The sequence below is a fragment of the Vulpes lagopus genome, chromosome 3, assembly GCF_018345385.1.
Source record: "Vulpes lagopus strain Blue_001 chromosome 3, ASM1834538v1, whole genome shotgun sequence".
Classification (NCBI taxonomy): domain Eukaryota; kingdom Metazoa; phylum Chordata; class Mammalia; order Carnivora; family Canidae; genus Vulpes; species Vulpes lagopus.
Genome location: NC_054826.1, coordinates 37,743,756 through 37,760,354, shown reverse-complemented (window position 1 = coordinate 37,760,354; position 16,599 = coordinate 37,743,756). Strand labels below are relative to the sequence as shown.

Sequence of the window (16,599 nt, the reverse complement as noted above, 5' to 3'; positions counted from 1 at the left end):
ATTAAATATTAAAGGAAGAGTTCAATGGGGCAGCCCGGGTGGCTCAGCAGTTTAGCGCTGCCTTCGGCCCAGGGCTTGATCCTAGAGACCCAGGATCAAGTCCCACATCGGGCTCCCTGCATGGAGCCTGCTTCTCCCTCTGCCTGTCTCTGCCCCTCCCCCTCCCGTGTCTCTCATGAATAAATAAAATCTTAAAAAAAAAAAAAGTTCAATGCCTTAAGAAATGAGGGACGAGGTGGGCGGCAGGATCACAATAGGAACAAACAGAACAAACCTACCCAGGCTGGCAGTGACCCCTGGGCTGAGGCCGACAGACTGTGCCCCAAACACTCAGCTCTCGAAGTTCCATGCTGCCTTTTAGGCCAACAGCAAGCTTAAGGAAAAGCTCAAATAAGAGGAAGAGGGATGGAGGCTTAAGTCACTGATTTTTCCTGTCCTAGGAGGTTTCTTAGATTGGTACTCTGGTCTTAGATGGTTACTAGACCTTTCCCTTTAAAGATCTTGAGATTCAAGCAGCCACTCACTTGCACAGGTGTTCCCTACCTTCCCCTTTGACGTTCCACCACTGGCTAAAAGAAAGGATTTGCAGGTCTGGTTAGTTCTTCGGATCAGACAATCCTTGCAAATATATCTTCCAATCAGGTTTACATTTAATTAACACCTGCTGCCAGTTTCTCATCCCATGCCAGTCTGTTGACAGTAAAATGCCTTCAAAAGGTCTCTGGTCTCCCTACACCAGTCTGAACTCCAGCATGAGAGCCATGTGAAGCCTAACCCAGCAACCATCTCAGAGGCCAGCTCAGGGCCCCACGAGCACAAGTACTCAGCAGGCCCAATAACGTTTCCAAAAGCAGTTCCCTACCTTCAACGACACAGAATACTGCAGAAAATAGGACTTTGGTCATTTGTAGACTTAACAAACATTCATGCTTTTAACTATACCTGAGGAACACTGAAGGTCCAATGTGTGAGGTCTTGGCATTTTACTGCAGCTCAAATGTAGGCCCAGTGCTGCTATGTTCAGGTCATTAGCTAGTAGGCTCGGCCACTCCCCAGCCTCCGCATCTCAGCATGGTGTAATATTCTCTATTCCTATAAGCACAATAACTTGTAATAAGATATGGCATTCTGGGGGGTAGGACAAGGAGCAAAAGGATATGCGGGAAGAACCCAGGAGCAGTGCTTGTGATGGAAGGTAAACCTATATGCAAATTCAGACTTAGAAAAAGAGGTCCATCTGAAGAACAGGATTTAACCACACTCAGATCCATGATGTGAGAGAAAGGAACTAATCCACGGTGTACTCACAGAAAAAGCACCGGATGAGTAAGACTTTGTTGCAGAAATAGTCCCAGTTTCCTGGGTGAGCCTTCTGCAGGAGGTTCCGTGAATGGAAGCTGCTCTGTAAGAGTTGGAGGGGTAGCTAAGATATAGTGTGGAGGCACAGAGAACACAGGATTCAGTGGAAATGTGATCTGGGACAAGGTGGGGAGTTTTGAAAATGTCAAGACAAATCCTTGCAGGTATTTAAAATGCAAAAATGAACCTTTAAAGACCAGGAGCCATATGCTTATTAGCCAGGTTGAATGCTCTACACGGCGGCACATGATGGCCTGGACTGGCTTGAAATGATTCTTTTTGCAAAGTGTCTTTTTAAGCTTCATGTGTACAAATACTGGGCTCACTGTTGAGTAATCCTAGGTGTGCCCTCTAAATCAGCCAGAACTGCCCATCTATCCAAATAAAAACACTACTGTACAAAGTTAACCGGGACTAGAAACGGCAGGGTGTTGAGCCATCCAGGAAGTCCAGATCAATCCACTGGTCTAGACTAGGTGAAACCAAGCTGTTGACTTTCACTGCCTCCCACCACACCCTTTGGGTAAGGTGAAAAACAGCACATAAACCTTCTAAGCTGACACTTGAATCACTTGCTGGTCTTAAAATTTTGAGGAAAATGACTAGTTTCTACTTACCTTGAGATAATGGTTAGCAAGGAGACATTTTAAAAACCAGGTACTAATCAAAGGGTACAGAATCTGGAGACTTCTGGATAGTGATTGTTATTCACACTGAGAACACTTCTTATAAAATACCTTTAATACCAACTTACTAGGTTTCTGGTAGAGAAGTAGATGTTGGTGCTATAAAGAAATAAACATGGCCCTTACCTTCCAGGAGGTCGTGGAGGCAAAGGGGGAATAGGAGAGCATAGTATTTAAATAAAATGTATCTTATAGTCTTCAAGGAAATTCTAGAAAGAGATCCAAAATTATTTTGATCCACTGCAATATTGTCGAAATAGGAGCATATACAAACATTTTTATTCTATTCCATTCATTCTATTGTCAAACATTTTCAGAAAGTTTGACTCTATTTTTTTCTTCCAGATTTGTAAGTAGAGAAATAACTATGGTTGATTAAGAAGAAAACCAAAACACACCTTGGCTTAAGAAAATGCACATCTAGTTAAGATTCCCTTCCTTTCCTTTCCAGATGCATTACTTGGCCACTGTGAGATTTCGGCGTGGTGGTGGTGGTGGACGGTGGTGGAGGAGAAGGGAGACAGAGGGAGAAGGCCTGAGAAGCAAAACCTCTAGAGCCCGCAGCAACAGCAGTGTCTTGAGGCAGGCTGTATCTAGGCAAACACGTCTATTTCCCCACTCCCTGGAGGGTCAGACAGGTGCTCAGGAATCTCAGCCCCAACCTTGGCCAAGTCTCAGTTATTAAGCTTGAAAGTCATAATCTAACAAAGTAGTTCTCAAAATATGGTTTGAGGGGCGCCTGGCTGGCTCAGCCAGGAGAGCATGTGACTCAATCTTGGGGGCAAGTTCAAGCCCCAAAATGGGTGTAGAGCTTACATTTAAAAAAAGCCAAAAAGTGGGCTAAAGCTTCTGAGGAGTTCCTGAGATCCTTTCAGGTCTCCAGGATCAAAGCTGTTTTCTCAGTAATACTAAGGGGTCATGTGCTTTTCTCACTGTCCTGCTGTCACAGGTATGTGCAGTGTAGGATTTCCAAGACTCCGTGACATAACTGTAACAGCCTGAATTTTAGAATTTTACTATCTTCTATCAAGCCACACAAGATTTGCAAAAATGTAAACTGATGTCATTTTCCTTACTGAAATGTTTCTGGTTTAGGAGATATTTTTCTAAAAATATTATTTATACTAACAGGAAATGTATGTTATTTTTAAAGGAATTAACTAGATGTTTAATAAGAGAATTCTCTGGTTTCTCATCTGGTTGATGTCAATGTACATAATCCACATAAACCAAAACACTCTTTGAACTTCCTTGAGTGTGAAGGGGTCCTGAGGCAAGAAGACCTGAGAGCTGCTGCTCTGGCACCGTCCGCTGCACAGGAGGCACTGCCTGCTGAGAGCTGGGCCATACGGTGCTCAGCCCAGGCTCCTGTACAACTTCTGTGATGTCACACAAACACTTTGGAATATGAGATGCCAGATTTGCCATAAAGATAGCAAAGCAAAAGGAACCACGCTCTTTTTCCCTTTCCCCTTAATTCTATGAAGAATTTCATTTCAAAATCTGGAAGACATGCTCACCTTTTCAGTTAGTACTGCACGTCATCCTGCTACCTGCCAACACTTTCTAAGGGGCTTCAAGGAACAGATCAAAGCAGCAGCATATCCTTCCTACTGGAAGTAGGCCCTATTCCAGCGTCACTCAGAGAATGACATGTGCGCTTCCTTTCTCAGATGAAACCTGCACGTCCCTGCCTTTGACACTCAAACCAGAACTGAAAGCTTTTCACCAGCAATCACTGATGACTAGGAAAAAGACCCTAAGCCTACCTTTGAAACCTCTGGGTTGCTGGAGCCTAAGAAGATGGCTTGTTCTGGGGTTTATGTATCACCATACCTGAATGAAGCTATTTTAAGTTGAAACTGTTAAGATGCTTGGATAAAAACACTCATAATGATCTGCACAAAACTGAAGAGGTACAAGAGAGTTTGTGAGATGGAGTTTCTTCTAGCATGTGGTAGAATGGTCACTTCTTCAAGATCATCTTCAAGTTGGCAACTAAGACTTTGGGCAGATTTGTAGACTCCAGTAACACTTAGCGACACTGCTCCCGAAGCCAGAGAAGCCTGGTGCTTCAGCTGTCGTCACGGGGACAAAGTTCACAAGCCAGCTCAGACCATCACAGAAAGCGTTTATTACCACAGAGGAAACCAGGAGACGCCAGAGCCCATGCCCGGCTGCCTGGGCAGTGGGAGTACTCAGGGAGAGGGGACAGTAGGCGGGAACCCCATTAATCATGTTTGGGCAGTTTCTGACCAGCAGTTTGCTCAGGCCGGGAGATACTCTGCCTGAGCCAGTGTGGAAAGCTTGAAGAGACCAGCTTTGACAAGCAGGCTTCCTCCTGGACAAAGCAAAGAACAGCCAGAACCAAGGGCAACAGCCACACAGACATCGAAATCCAATTAGGCTTATTACATCAGAAGTGTGTTTCACCCTGGCCATAAAACAAGAGGGAAAAGGGAACAACTGGGCCCTAGTGGGTAGCCTGTCTTTGAGATAAAATGCTTTTAAAAGTTAAATATTGGCAGGGCCTTCCCCCTTGCTAATAGCGAGCAGCACAAAATCCCCAAGCCAGCTTTACAAGCTACTGTGAACTTTGTTATCTGTTATTATTTGGATTTTGAACAAAATTGATGGAGTAGGAACCAGTAGAGGAATCCTGTTTGATCTGGAAATTTTCGGTGGAGAGTCCAAAAGGTCGAAGAACCAAGTTCCCAAGATCTTTTAGTTTACCTGTAATGGAAAATGGAAAATTCAGATAAATATGGGGAATAAACAGAAGGAGGAAGACCCCAACTGATCCTGCCTTACTATCTGATTACAAAATATAAAGAGCATCTTGCTTTTAAAATTATGAACCCTTTAGCCCCTCAGCAATGTGGTCACTTTGGTGCCACTCACCCCCACACCCGTGCTTTTGTAGATGATCGTGAAGGAGCACCACTGGCTCCCTTTGGGAAAGCAAAGCTTCCTGTTCTAACTGGCCAGAACCAACAAAGGACACAGACCCTGGGATGGATGATGGCCAAACTGACCGTTGCTCCTGGGGGGCTGAAAGTATCCTGCCAAGTCCCAGGGCCTGGTGCTGAGGGCGGCGGACCCTCCAAGTCTGTTCTTTGAGGAAAGCAGCAGCCACCTGCTGAATCTGATCCCTCTCAGATTTCTACCGAGCTTGGGTTCAGACTCAAGGGCCTCCTGCTTTACTAAGGAAAGCCTTAGCTTCTACACCAAACTTGTCGTTTCTTAGGAAATGAGAAATGTCAAATGATCTTGCTCATCTGACAGCACTGCCAACCTCAACAGTTCAGTCTCTTCTCCCTCGGATTCAGGCTTAACCCAGGTGAGCTCACATCCAACAGCCAAAACTGAGACACATGGTATAACCTAGGATTTTTATGCTGATTCTACATTTAAGAGTGCCATGGAATTTGTATGTCACAAGCTGGAGTTTTCAGGATTTTTCAGAGATTTACAGGGACTCATGGGGCAGTAAGATGGAATATTTGAAACTAAGGGTGTTTTGGAAAATCTTGGCTGGGATAGGTGAATACACAGTTTCGACCCTTTCTAAATTGTTGTAATTTTTCTTGCAGGTCCGTTCCCAATGGAGAGGACAACGGGAGTAAAAGGGAAAGAAATCCTTAATCATCAGAGCTATAGGTTCCTTCCCACCATCCTGCTTGTTAGCAGCTTTCTCTGAGGCATCCCACCTTGAAGTAGCCCAGGTAAAGAACTTCTAGACACACAGCCTTTAAACATCAAGGTCTTTTCTGATAATTCATGGAAAAAACTTTTGGTCTCAGACTAGACTTAGACCCCAGAGCTCACCATATTCTGGGGAAGCTCCCAGAACCCAGGCTGACCATTCTGCAGGCAGGCTTCCCCAGCCTAAACCTGAACACATACATAATGCTGAGCGTGCCCATCTGAGGAGAACTGCTGGCACAGTTCAGCCCTGCACACAGGTGCCGACTAGGGCATGGTCTCCAGCAGATGGATGCACAGGTAGGGGCCACAACCAGCACAGAGGAGGGGGCACCCCTGGGTAGGTGTGAGTTCCCCAGAACCCTGGCAGTCTGCTCTTGGGTTGAGGAAGGAGGACAGGGAGGGAACAAACATTTAAAGAAGCCGAGTAAAATGTTGCCGCTGGCACAATCCCTGGCTCTCCTGACACGGAGGGAGTTAAAAGAGAATGAATCTCCAGGAGTCACATCACACTGCCTGAGACCGGCAGGGCCACCCTACATGAACAAGCCTCTGCTCAGGTCCCTATCCCTCCCCCTGCCCCTGGAAGGAGAGCCCACTGCAAGTCCATCTCACTGCAGAGCAAGCACTGAAAGCACCAACTGTAAAGTATCTACTATGTGATGCAGCAGGAGCTCCGGAGTAAAGTTTATTCTCGGCTTCTGAGAAACTCTGTCTGGCAGGGTGACAAACACAGGACTAAAGTGGGCTCTGGGCAGAAGCTCCCCGGCCTGTGCAGGGGTGGCGAGACAGGCATCTCAGAGAGAGTACACTCGGCAGTGCCCTAAGGTCCTGGCAGTTCCAGGACGCTGGTGTGCCCCTGTGTTCCACAGGTGGCAGGGGGACAAGCCTTCCAGCTGCAGATGGAAAGGGGCAGTTAGGACCTCTTGCAGGTTTCCACTTGGCCTGACTGGGGGAGGAAACTGCCTGCCACCATGAGCCTCGCATATTTTGCTTCTCTAGAGTGGCATGTGTGCAAATGTGCTTCTCTGGCCACAGGTGCCAGGGTGGCTGTGCTGCATGCCAGGGCTGTGCATCCCTGTCGCCTGCCGATGGAGCCCGACAGAGCCCGGCAGGTAAGGTACTCCCACAGGCAACTGTAGCTCCTCAGTGGCTCTGCTGGAACTTTCTCAGCACTAGGTCCTCGCAGCTTGTGACTTTCCCTAGCCAGCATCCCTCTCTCTGCCACGGGCAACGCCAGCTCTCTGCTCCACACTCAGCTTCGGCTCCCGCCCCTCCAGCCACTCCTCCTACAGGTGTTCCGCCTATCAGTCTCTGGAACTTCTCATCTGACCCTGCTTCTCTCTCTGGGGACTCAACCTACACTTAAGGCGATCATTCTTCTTCTGTCCATTCTCAGCCTTTAGAATATTCTACAATAGTTTTACTACATTATCTCCAGAACAGAACAGGACATGGGAAGTTCCACTTGCTCAATGAGACAATGGACACGAAGTGCCTGAGATAACTTATTCGCCATACACAATAAGAAAGTCTCCACATCAGAGAAGACCTGAGGTTACCAGACCTGAATTCGACCAATAGTCCTAAGTTTATGCGATGGCATCCTGCTCTGTGTGCTGGGGATGCAGAGACAGGAGAATCACTGCACCAGAATAAGCTGAGATGTGATGGGGAAGACGAGACACACACACAGAAGGCAGCTCAGTGTTAAGCTGAGATACAGAGTGCCAGGAGAGTTAGTAAGAAGATTCCTCCCTGACAAGCGGGGAGGAGGGGAGATCTGGTCTTTTCTAAGAGTGTGCACAGGAATTCCCACCTAAGAACAGACAGGACCGCAGCCATCCGAGATGGAGGGAATGGGCAGGGCAGGCAAAAATGGTTTAAATAAATGTATAGAGAAGGGCGGGCAAGGACCAGCAGTGTGTCCAGTGGGCTCCAAGCTGGATGGAAGGGCACATCCTGGCAGGTTCTTATGAGCCAGGCCAGAGGTCTCTGGTTCTTGTGCCACAGGGAAGGTCACTGATGGCTTGAGAACTGAACTTTAAGGGTTAATAACACTGTGGCAAAGGGAAGAATGAATCAAAAGACAAGAGCCTGGGGACACCTGGGTGGCTCAGTGGTTGACCATCTGCCTTCCGCACAGGGCATGATCCCAGGGTCCTGGGATCCAGTCCCCCATCAGGCTCCCCATGGAGAGCCTGCTTCTTCCTCTGCCTGTGTCTCTGCCTCTCTCTCTGTGTCTCTCATGAATAAATAAAATCTTTTAAAAACAAAGAAAGAGTCTGGAGGGGATTCTGACAGAAAGTTAGTGCAGCATCATGGGAAAGAAGCCATTTATTCACTGAACAAACATTCGAATATCTATAATGTTGGGTAAAGAAGTTCTGAGGGATGCCTGGTTGGCTCAGTTGGCAGAGCACACAACTCTTGATCTCGGGGTTGTAAGTTCAAGCTCCAGGTTGGGTGTAGAGATTACTTAAAAATAAAATCTTAAGGGGTGCCTAGCTGGCTCAGTCGGTTAAGTGTCTGACCCTTGATTTTAGTTCAGATCATGACCGTAGGGTTGTGAGACTAAGCCCCATGTCAGTGCCCAGCACGGAGCCTGCTTAAGATTCTTTCCCTCTCCCTCTGCCCCTCCCCACTCCCTAAAAAAAGAACAATAATTAAAAAAATAAAATCTTAAAAAAAAAAAATAGCAGCTCTGAAATCAGACTGAGGCCAATGAGAACAGAAGGGAACAGAGCAAAACATTATGGTAGAACCAACAAATTTTTGGTTTATGAAAAATTCATCTTTTGCTGTTTATGGCAAAAGCAGAGAAACACCTTCAGTAGAGATGATGCTCATAAATACATATACAATCACACTGAGTTTTCCTGTTGCTGTTTAGAGTCAGGCTGGATGCTCAGAGACTAAGGCAGCCTGCCCTAAGACAGGATCCTTTGCTAAATTAGCCTATCTGCCACCCTTTCCGCTGGCTGCCAAGTTCGACACCCTCCCCCCTATGAGGGCCGTACCCAACTGGATTTCCTAATTTCTATTTGTTACAGATCTGGTACCATCACTCAGCCAGAACGTGTCAACATGTCCCTGACTTAGGATCTCCTCTGTGAGACTAGATTGCAGGCAAAGAGAAGAGTCCAAAACCGTGCTCAGACAAGAATGTTTAGGACTAGAGATTGACGCCTGTCACTGGATCCAGATTTGATAAATAATAGTTTTCATGCTTCCAAGCAACATGGTATCACAATAACCCACGGACTCATTATGTGTAACTGCTCTTTGGAGATACTAACTGTGCAGTAGTCCATTTACCCTGAAGAGAGCCAGGAATGCCATTTGTTAAGATCCCTGTGGTTTGGGCCCCATGGGATACACCTGAATCCTGACACCACATTTCCTCTTATGACGTAGGCCCTAAGCCACGCGAGCTGCCTCTTGCTTTCCTCTGAGCAAAAGACCTATCAAGAGACAGCACAGGATATGAAAGAAAAAATTCACAGCCAAATCAAATGCCTACGTTAGCTCTTGGGTGAAAGTGGAGGCTGAAACAAGCCTTACCAAGAACTGTCGAAGAAGCAGGAGTCATTCCCCTGAGAGGAGCTGATGGAGTGACAACCAGGAAATGAAGCAGAAAGCAGGGCAGTGAAAATCTACACAGATACTCCCAGAGGGAATAACCACAGCAAGGAAGTGGTTTGGAGACACTAATGTGGCCAGAGTACAAAACACTGCATGTATAGTCTCTAATGAGGATTAGGTGGGGTGTTATGAAGAGAAATATGAAAAAAAAAAAAAAAAAAAAAAAAGACCCTGGATTTCCAGGGTATCCACATATATGGCTTTAGCAGTTTTAAGAGTCAGTGACAATATCAAGGCTTTCTTGTGACCCTGGGTAATGGAGCTGGGTCTAGGACCCTTTACTACGCAGAGTAGAGAAGCATGTCATGCACAGGAAGAGCCAACAGAAGGTGTCTAATATTTGCCAAGATAATGAACAAGTTACTCCTAAGCATCCTTATGTAGTACTTGATCATGGCATCGTACAAGATGGCATTCTTAAATCAGTTCACAAATGTGTGCTCATTAGGTTGCTAATGGCCAGGAGTGAACTCTGGAGAAACTTCAGGAATCAGGAGAGCAGAAATGTCTCAAGAGATCTGCCACCCTTTCCGCTGGCTGCCAAGTTCGACACCCTCCCCCCTATGAGGGCCGTACCCAACTGGATTTCCTAATTTCTATTTGTTACAGATCTGGTACCATCTAGGAGATACCTAGGAGATAATGGTACAAAGGAGATAATGATACAAATGGAAGACCTGGGCTGGATGGTGATCAAGGCCCAGGTGTATGCCAGAGCAGCCGGGTAGGAAGCAGTGTGGGAAAGGATTCTGGAGCTGTGTCCTGCTCCTTGTCTCTGGTTCCTTTGGGGTAATCAGTGAATTTCAAGTTGTGGCTCTAGATTTTCTAGGTCAGGACAGGAACCTGGCAGCTCTTGGTTATGGTAAGAAGAGTAGCATCTCATGGAACTGTTGGGACACAAGCTATACCTGCTAGTGGGACATAATGCCACCCTAGGACTTGGTAAATGGTGACAACCCACAGTGAGCTGACTCAATTTCTCCAGTGACACCTTGTCCAAATAAACACCAGAAATGGAACACAGCAAGGAATCGATGGCCACAGAGAGGTGTCTGAGATCTCAAGTCTAGTACATTCTCAAATATCTTTTTCTTTTTTCTCTGCTGCAGCTACAGCACAAAGAGGGAAAGGTAAAACTCAGTGACCTGCTGCTTCTACTTAGTGACCTCTGCTTCTCTCTCAGAGCAGAACGGCTGACCACTCCTGGCTGCATCCCTGCGATGCACCTCCCACGATGCTGCTCCCGTGCAGCAGTCACACCCCTCACAGTGGTGGATAAACTCAAGTGTGCACCAGAAAACACCTAGAGGGGTTGTCAGAACTGAGTGCTGCGTTCCACCGCAATCTCTGATTCAGAAGGACTGGAAATGTGCGTTTTGAATGAGTTCTCACGTGAAGCTGGTCTGAGCAATGTATTCTGAGAACCAGCCCCAAAAGATACCTTGCTTTCATAGCTGTTCAGTGGAATCTTGATCAGAGAAGCCTGATATTAAAAACTAACTGGGGATACCTGTCACTAGTGATCAGTGGGACAGGCTGCCCAGGCAGAGTGTCTCTCTCACATTTTGTGAAAATACACAATCCCATTCTTTTTTATTTGCAACCAAGGCTTATTCAGAGATCTATGTGAGCATCATCATCTGGCCTCCAAGTACACATCGCTTGCTCTCCTGGCATAGCTACCAATATGAGGCTCACCTCACCACTCCCTGTGTATAGAACCTAACCCCAGGAAGGCTCTCGTCTGTCTCCCCAAGGTTAAACAGCCATGCTTCTCAAGATGCTCCTGAGGGCAGAGCAGTAGACTAAAGATCTGCCCTTAGTTTCCTCCAGCTGAGCAGAGGAGCTTCAGGGATTCTGAAAATGTCTCATTTGAAAGTGTTTTTACTGTTTACCTATGTGGAAAAAAAATTTAATGCTGTGAAACCAAAACAGGAAATAAAGATAGCTACAAATATAATATAATAATATAGCTATAAAGCTATATTAGATATAGCTACTCATAAGGCTGTGCCTACCATCCAAATCTGATTTCAAATTTCTATGTTCCTCAAACTTGCCTGGTTATTCTGATCATAAAAATGCTACACATTTGAATTATACAAATAAAATACCACTCTCTGTTTTCTACATTGTGGTTTCACATAAGACTTTTTTTTCTTTAACTAGCTGTTCTAATTTGGTGTAATCATATAAGGTTTTTTTTTTTTAAGATTTTATTTATTTATTCATGAGAGTACAGAGAGAGAGAGAGGCAGAGACACAGGCAGGGAGCCTGATGTGGGACTCGATCCTGGGACTCCAGGATTCCACCCTGGGCCGAAGGCAGGCGCTAAACAGCTGAGCCACCTAGGGATCCCCATATAAGGTTTTTTTTTTTTTTTTTTAAATCTATTTAAATAAAAAAAGTGAAAATCACTAGATTTAAGCAAAGCCAAATAAATAGGACATTGATCACTTGTACTACCAGTCACTTAAAAAAAAGCTCTGAGCTTCCTGGGGTGCTCTGCCTAGCACCACTAACCATCCCCCAAATCCTTTCACTGTTTAAATTTCCTGGCTTATTACAGCCATGGAACTAATCTTTCCAGAGAAAAAGATGAAAGGAAACACTTCAGTTGCTGACCTCTTTCCTCAAATCTGAAGCCAACCTGATTAGCAAGGACTGCAGCACTATGATGGACGGCCACTATGGGTCTCCACTCTTGTTCTAATGATATTTCTAAATGACAGGCTAGGAAGGGTGTTCAAGTGTGTTCTATTCCCTTTGTTATTTAAATTAGGATTCCCCCCCACCATGGAGGCAGCTACATGGTTCTTCTTTCCAACAAAAATGCAGTCAAGTTACTGAGAAAAGAAAAGCAAGTCAAAGATTATTGAACAAATCTAAATAAAAGCCCACTTTGTTAAATAATTACCTAACTTCGTAAATGCCAATGACAAATGGTGTTGAGCAGTTTTTCAAATCTTTAACTGCCGGTTTTTTAGCAGAAGCCAGCATCCTTGGAGAAACCAGCACTAAAAATTGTGCAGTCCACTGCAAAAAGCTTGCTCAGAATATCTAAGGGGTGACATTATTTTAGAGAATGAGTAGCATCCAAGGCTCTCTTAGCATGTGAAGCACAGTCACATCATCTGTATCAGGGAGGGAAGAACTCCAGAAAGCTTTTGTGGGGCTGGGATTCCACACAGGGTCATTCTCTCTTTTAGGCTCTCTGATGGTAGGGAACACCTAAAGGCAAGATCTTATTCATGATCCTTATACTTAGAAGATAAAGAGAAGATAAAGCCATTCACAGTATTTATGTGTAACAACAAACATATTATTTACCAAACAACTTAAACTGCTAAAGTCTGATCAGAGGAGAATTCATTACAGAAGCAAAGGAGAATGAACTCAACTTGAATATTTCAAATGGAGAGAACAATATAAGTAAAGCCCAAAGCCATGGAGATAGAAACTAGCTCATGAGACTTTAGATAGACTGAGCCAGCCAGGCAGGGAGAAATGAAGTTTTGATTCCATCTAAAATTGACAATGGCTGCAAGATTCAGTTTATATACATCCCTTTACGGTTTCATACCGGCTTAAAAAAAAAATGTCTAAGGGTCTCCTCCAAGTCTACCAGAGCCACCCCAACATCATCTCTTTCAGCATGAAATATGGCTCAGTTAGAGTACAGATACTGTCTTTTTTCTAAAACCGAGACCTTGTTAGTATAGGTAGAAAATGCTCTTTCCCTTCTTCTTTGAAGAAAGAGCACCTCCAAAATAATTTTTCTGCTCAAACATGGTGTCATATTTAAATATGTAAATTAGGGAAAGAGCCTGTTTTGGAAAAACTGGAGAAGGCTCCCGAAGTCTCCCCAACTCTCAAACAGCTCTCAGCAGAGGCCAGAGGGTTGTGGACTGTCTAGGTTTAATGGCTTTTTCTTAATCAGCTCTGCTAGCAGAGTGATTCTTTGGAAAATATGTTCTCATTCTCTAGATATGATACCTGAAGGCCATAAATGGCCAAGTTCAATTTATTTTAAGGTTTTTCCCTTATGTCCATGTGATTGCAATATATTATTCAACCCACATGGTGGATTTAGAAAATACTCATTTCAAGGAGGAACACCAAACAAATCTTGAGCAGGGAAATATCAGAGAGGCTATGAGATTATGCTGGACAGGCCTCAGTCCAGGAACCATTACTCCCCTTAGTCAAGCAGACTGTTCATGAGAGGGCTTCTGATTCCAACTATAAAATGTTTTGACAAATATAAGAACTAAACCATGAGTCCATCTGTCTTATGCTCTACTTACAGTCTTCTGTTCCTCTATCTACACCAAACGTGCCCTTTCGTGTCTTCTCAAACACTCTCAATGCCATTTTCAAAACAAACATTCCCTTGTTTCTGACATGGTTTGCGTTTGCAATAGCTGTATTCTAATGAAATTTAAAACTTAAGTCATTTACTCAAGGAAGAAACTCAATTGTTTTCATGAGATTCATGATCTGAAATAGAGGTTAGTGGGATCCCAGGTTGAAAGGTTGAATTATATTTGCATTCTTGAAGTGGGCAAAGTTCTCAGGAAAAACAAAATAGAAATTTAGTTCTTCAAAAGCTGACATCCATCCTCTCTAAACCACTCTAAACCTTCTAGAGTCAAAGACAGCTCAGACCCTGATAGCACCATGGTTATAGCTCACAAAATAAATGAAGGGCCCCAAAGCTATTTCTAACTGCTGTGTTCTCCTCCAGCAAAAAGTACCAAATCCTGCTTTCCCTCATTCTGCACCTCCTAGCTACTAGAGTCATGAGAAAGAAAGAGAAGCAAACTTACCTAACATCTCTGCCTTTAGCCTTTCATTACGTTCTTCAATCTGCTTAGGTAATCTCTGAGGGGAAAAGAGGAGAAAAAAGGGTTGGTGAAAAATCTTTTGGCTTTATTTTCAATCTGAAAAACAAAAAATGTGAAAGATCAGGTGATGTACATATATATGATCCTATTAAATACAGAAAAAAAAAACAAGTATTTGTGAGGGAGCTACACAAACACAGGAGCCTTGTTCAGTTCACTGCTATATTCCCAGTTCTGGGCACAGTGGCCTGGGGAGGACCTCTATAAAAATCTGATAAATATATAGACAAAAACATTTCTGAAAGAATACATTCCAGATGTTTACAGTAGTATTTTTAAGTGGTGGGATTATGGGTCATATATCTTTAAATTTTTTGGCTGATTTGTATTCTTTAACTGGAAGTCCTTTCTTACTATAATCTAATTTGTTGAAAATGGTCAGATCAATATTGGATGTTCCTAAATGATCAACAAATTCAAGGTTTTCAATCTTGGCACTACTGATATTCTAGCTAGGTAATTTTTTGTTGCAGGGGGGAGAGAGGCGAGGGCTGTCTTGTGCATTATAGGAGGTTTAGAGGATCCCTGGCCATTATATGCTAAGAGTATCACTCTAGCCAAGACAATCAAAGTGTCTCCAGATATTGCCAAACATCCCTGGAAACCAAATCATCCCACTTGAAAACCACTGATCCAGATTAGAGTCTCATATGGCTGCTTTTAGTTCTGTAACTGGCCCTAAGTACTTGCAATTTTAATAACAATCCAGATATAATAATTCAAAATAAAATAAATTCTTCATGCACATAACAACTAATATAAAAGGCTTCCTTTTACAAGATTTAAAACTAATGTGATCACAATAGAGAGGCCACCAAGAATTTGGCCAAGATTTTAAGAACTCTATTCTCTTTCCTTGTTTCAAATTTAAGTAAATCCTACCACGCTTCAGAGATGTTAAAAGTCAAAGGATTAAATCTGGTTTCAAAATGCTTATGTGTTTTAATGATCCAAATCAGTCTGTCTTCTATTATTCCATTTCTAGATAAATAAATAATCAGTTATTAGTAAAGGAGTTCATCTCAAGTGTGTGTAAAAACAAAACCCAAACCACCTAAGACATTAATGCAGAGCAATTAGTCAATATTTCTCAGGTCTGAAATGAGTGGGAAATCCTCCATAGCAGAGGCTCAAATGCTCTCAGCAGCCACACAGGATACGTAAATAAGGAAAGGATTCCACGTTATGGGCAACAGAGAGTGATGTGGTCAGTGGTGAGCTGGAGAGTTCCAGGTGAATGCCAATACACAGCAGTTCAAGAAGGACCCAGAACGTCCACATCTATGTCCCAATTTTTTAAAAAAAGATTTTATTTATTTATTAATGAGAGAGAGAGAGAGAGAGAAAGAGTGAGTGAGCGGCAGAGATACAGGCAGAGGGAGAAGCAGGCTCTATGCAGGGAGCCTGACGCGGGACTCAATCCTGGGTCTCCAGGATCACGCCCTGGGCTGAAGGCAGCACTAAAGCCACCCGGGCTGCCCCTATCTCCCAATTTTTAAGAAGAATCTGATTTAGATTTCCATCTAGTAAAATCTTCTAATTTTTAAATGCTGGTTTCAATTAAAAACAAAAACAAAAAAAGTTTGGCTTAAATAAAACAGATCTGTAGCTTCCCCTCTCCCTTGTCTGCTGGAGGCCTGTGATCTGTGCTGTGGGCTGGTGTTCATGACACCCCTCTCCATCCTGATGGCTCTCTGAAAAGTCTGGCAGTTAAGAAATCTGTTTAATGAAGTCAGTGTTTGTTGAATTTATTTGAACATCCACTATATTGGGGGCAATAACATTTACACATCTGATTCTGTAGCATATATTTTAGAGTATATGCTGCTCTGCATCTTAAGAGATAAAGAGTACGTTAAAGCTAGATGCACAGATCTGGAGTTAAAAAAATTAATTTGTAATGTTTTTTTTAAAGATTTATTTATTTTAGAGAGAGAGAAAGAGTATGGGTAGGAGAGGCAGAGGGGAGAGAGAGAGAGAGAGAGAGAATCTCAAGCAGACTCCCTGCTAAGGGTGAAGCCTGAAGTGAGGCTCAATCTCCTGACCCTGGGATCATGACCCCAGCCGAAATCAACAGCTGGATACTCAGCCAATGCATCACGTAGGTGCCCCTGGAGTTAAAGTTTTTAAGGGGAGAAAACCAGTAACATTTAGCTAATTGACAACAGACATAAAAATATTATGACATTTATTAAAAGCAAAACCTGTAGTGCCATGGACAAGAGTAAGAGTAATTTTAAGGTAATAGGGCTAATCTGGAATATATTTAATTGGAAATAGGCTGGCCATATGATAG

The 16,599-nt window shown here is 43.8% G+C and overlaps 1 protein-coding gene and 1 long non-coding RNA gene across 5 annotated transcripts in view; one reads left to right on the top strand and one right to left on the bottom strand.

Moving 5' to 3' along the window:
- Positions 1-4,159: 4,159 nt before the first annotated feature.
- The window catches only part of TTC1 (tetratricopeptide repeat domain 1), a 49,147-nt gene continuing 36,707 nt past the window's right edge, over positions 4,160-16,599 (bottom strand). For all 4 annotated transcript variants that reach the window (XM_041747733.1, XM_041747736.1, XM_041747735.1 and 1 more), the window contains exons 7-8: positions 14,226-14,280; positions 4,160-4,778 (exon numbers count right to left, since the gene is read on the bottom strand). In XM_041747733.1, the coding sequence (XP_041603667.1) occupies positions 4,645-4,778; positions 14,226-14,280 (189 nt within the window). In that variant the 3' untranslated portion in view covers positions 4,160-4,644. The remainder of the gene's footprint in view (positions 4,779-14,225; positions 14,281-16,599) is intronic.
- Positions 4,791-11,604, top strand: LOC121486661. Its single transcript, XR_005986701.1, has 3 exons — positions 4,791-5,770; positions 6,789-6,865; positions 8,804-11,604. It is a non-coding gene; the product is annotated as an uncharacterized LOC121486661 (long non-coding RNA).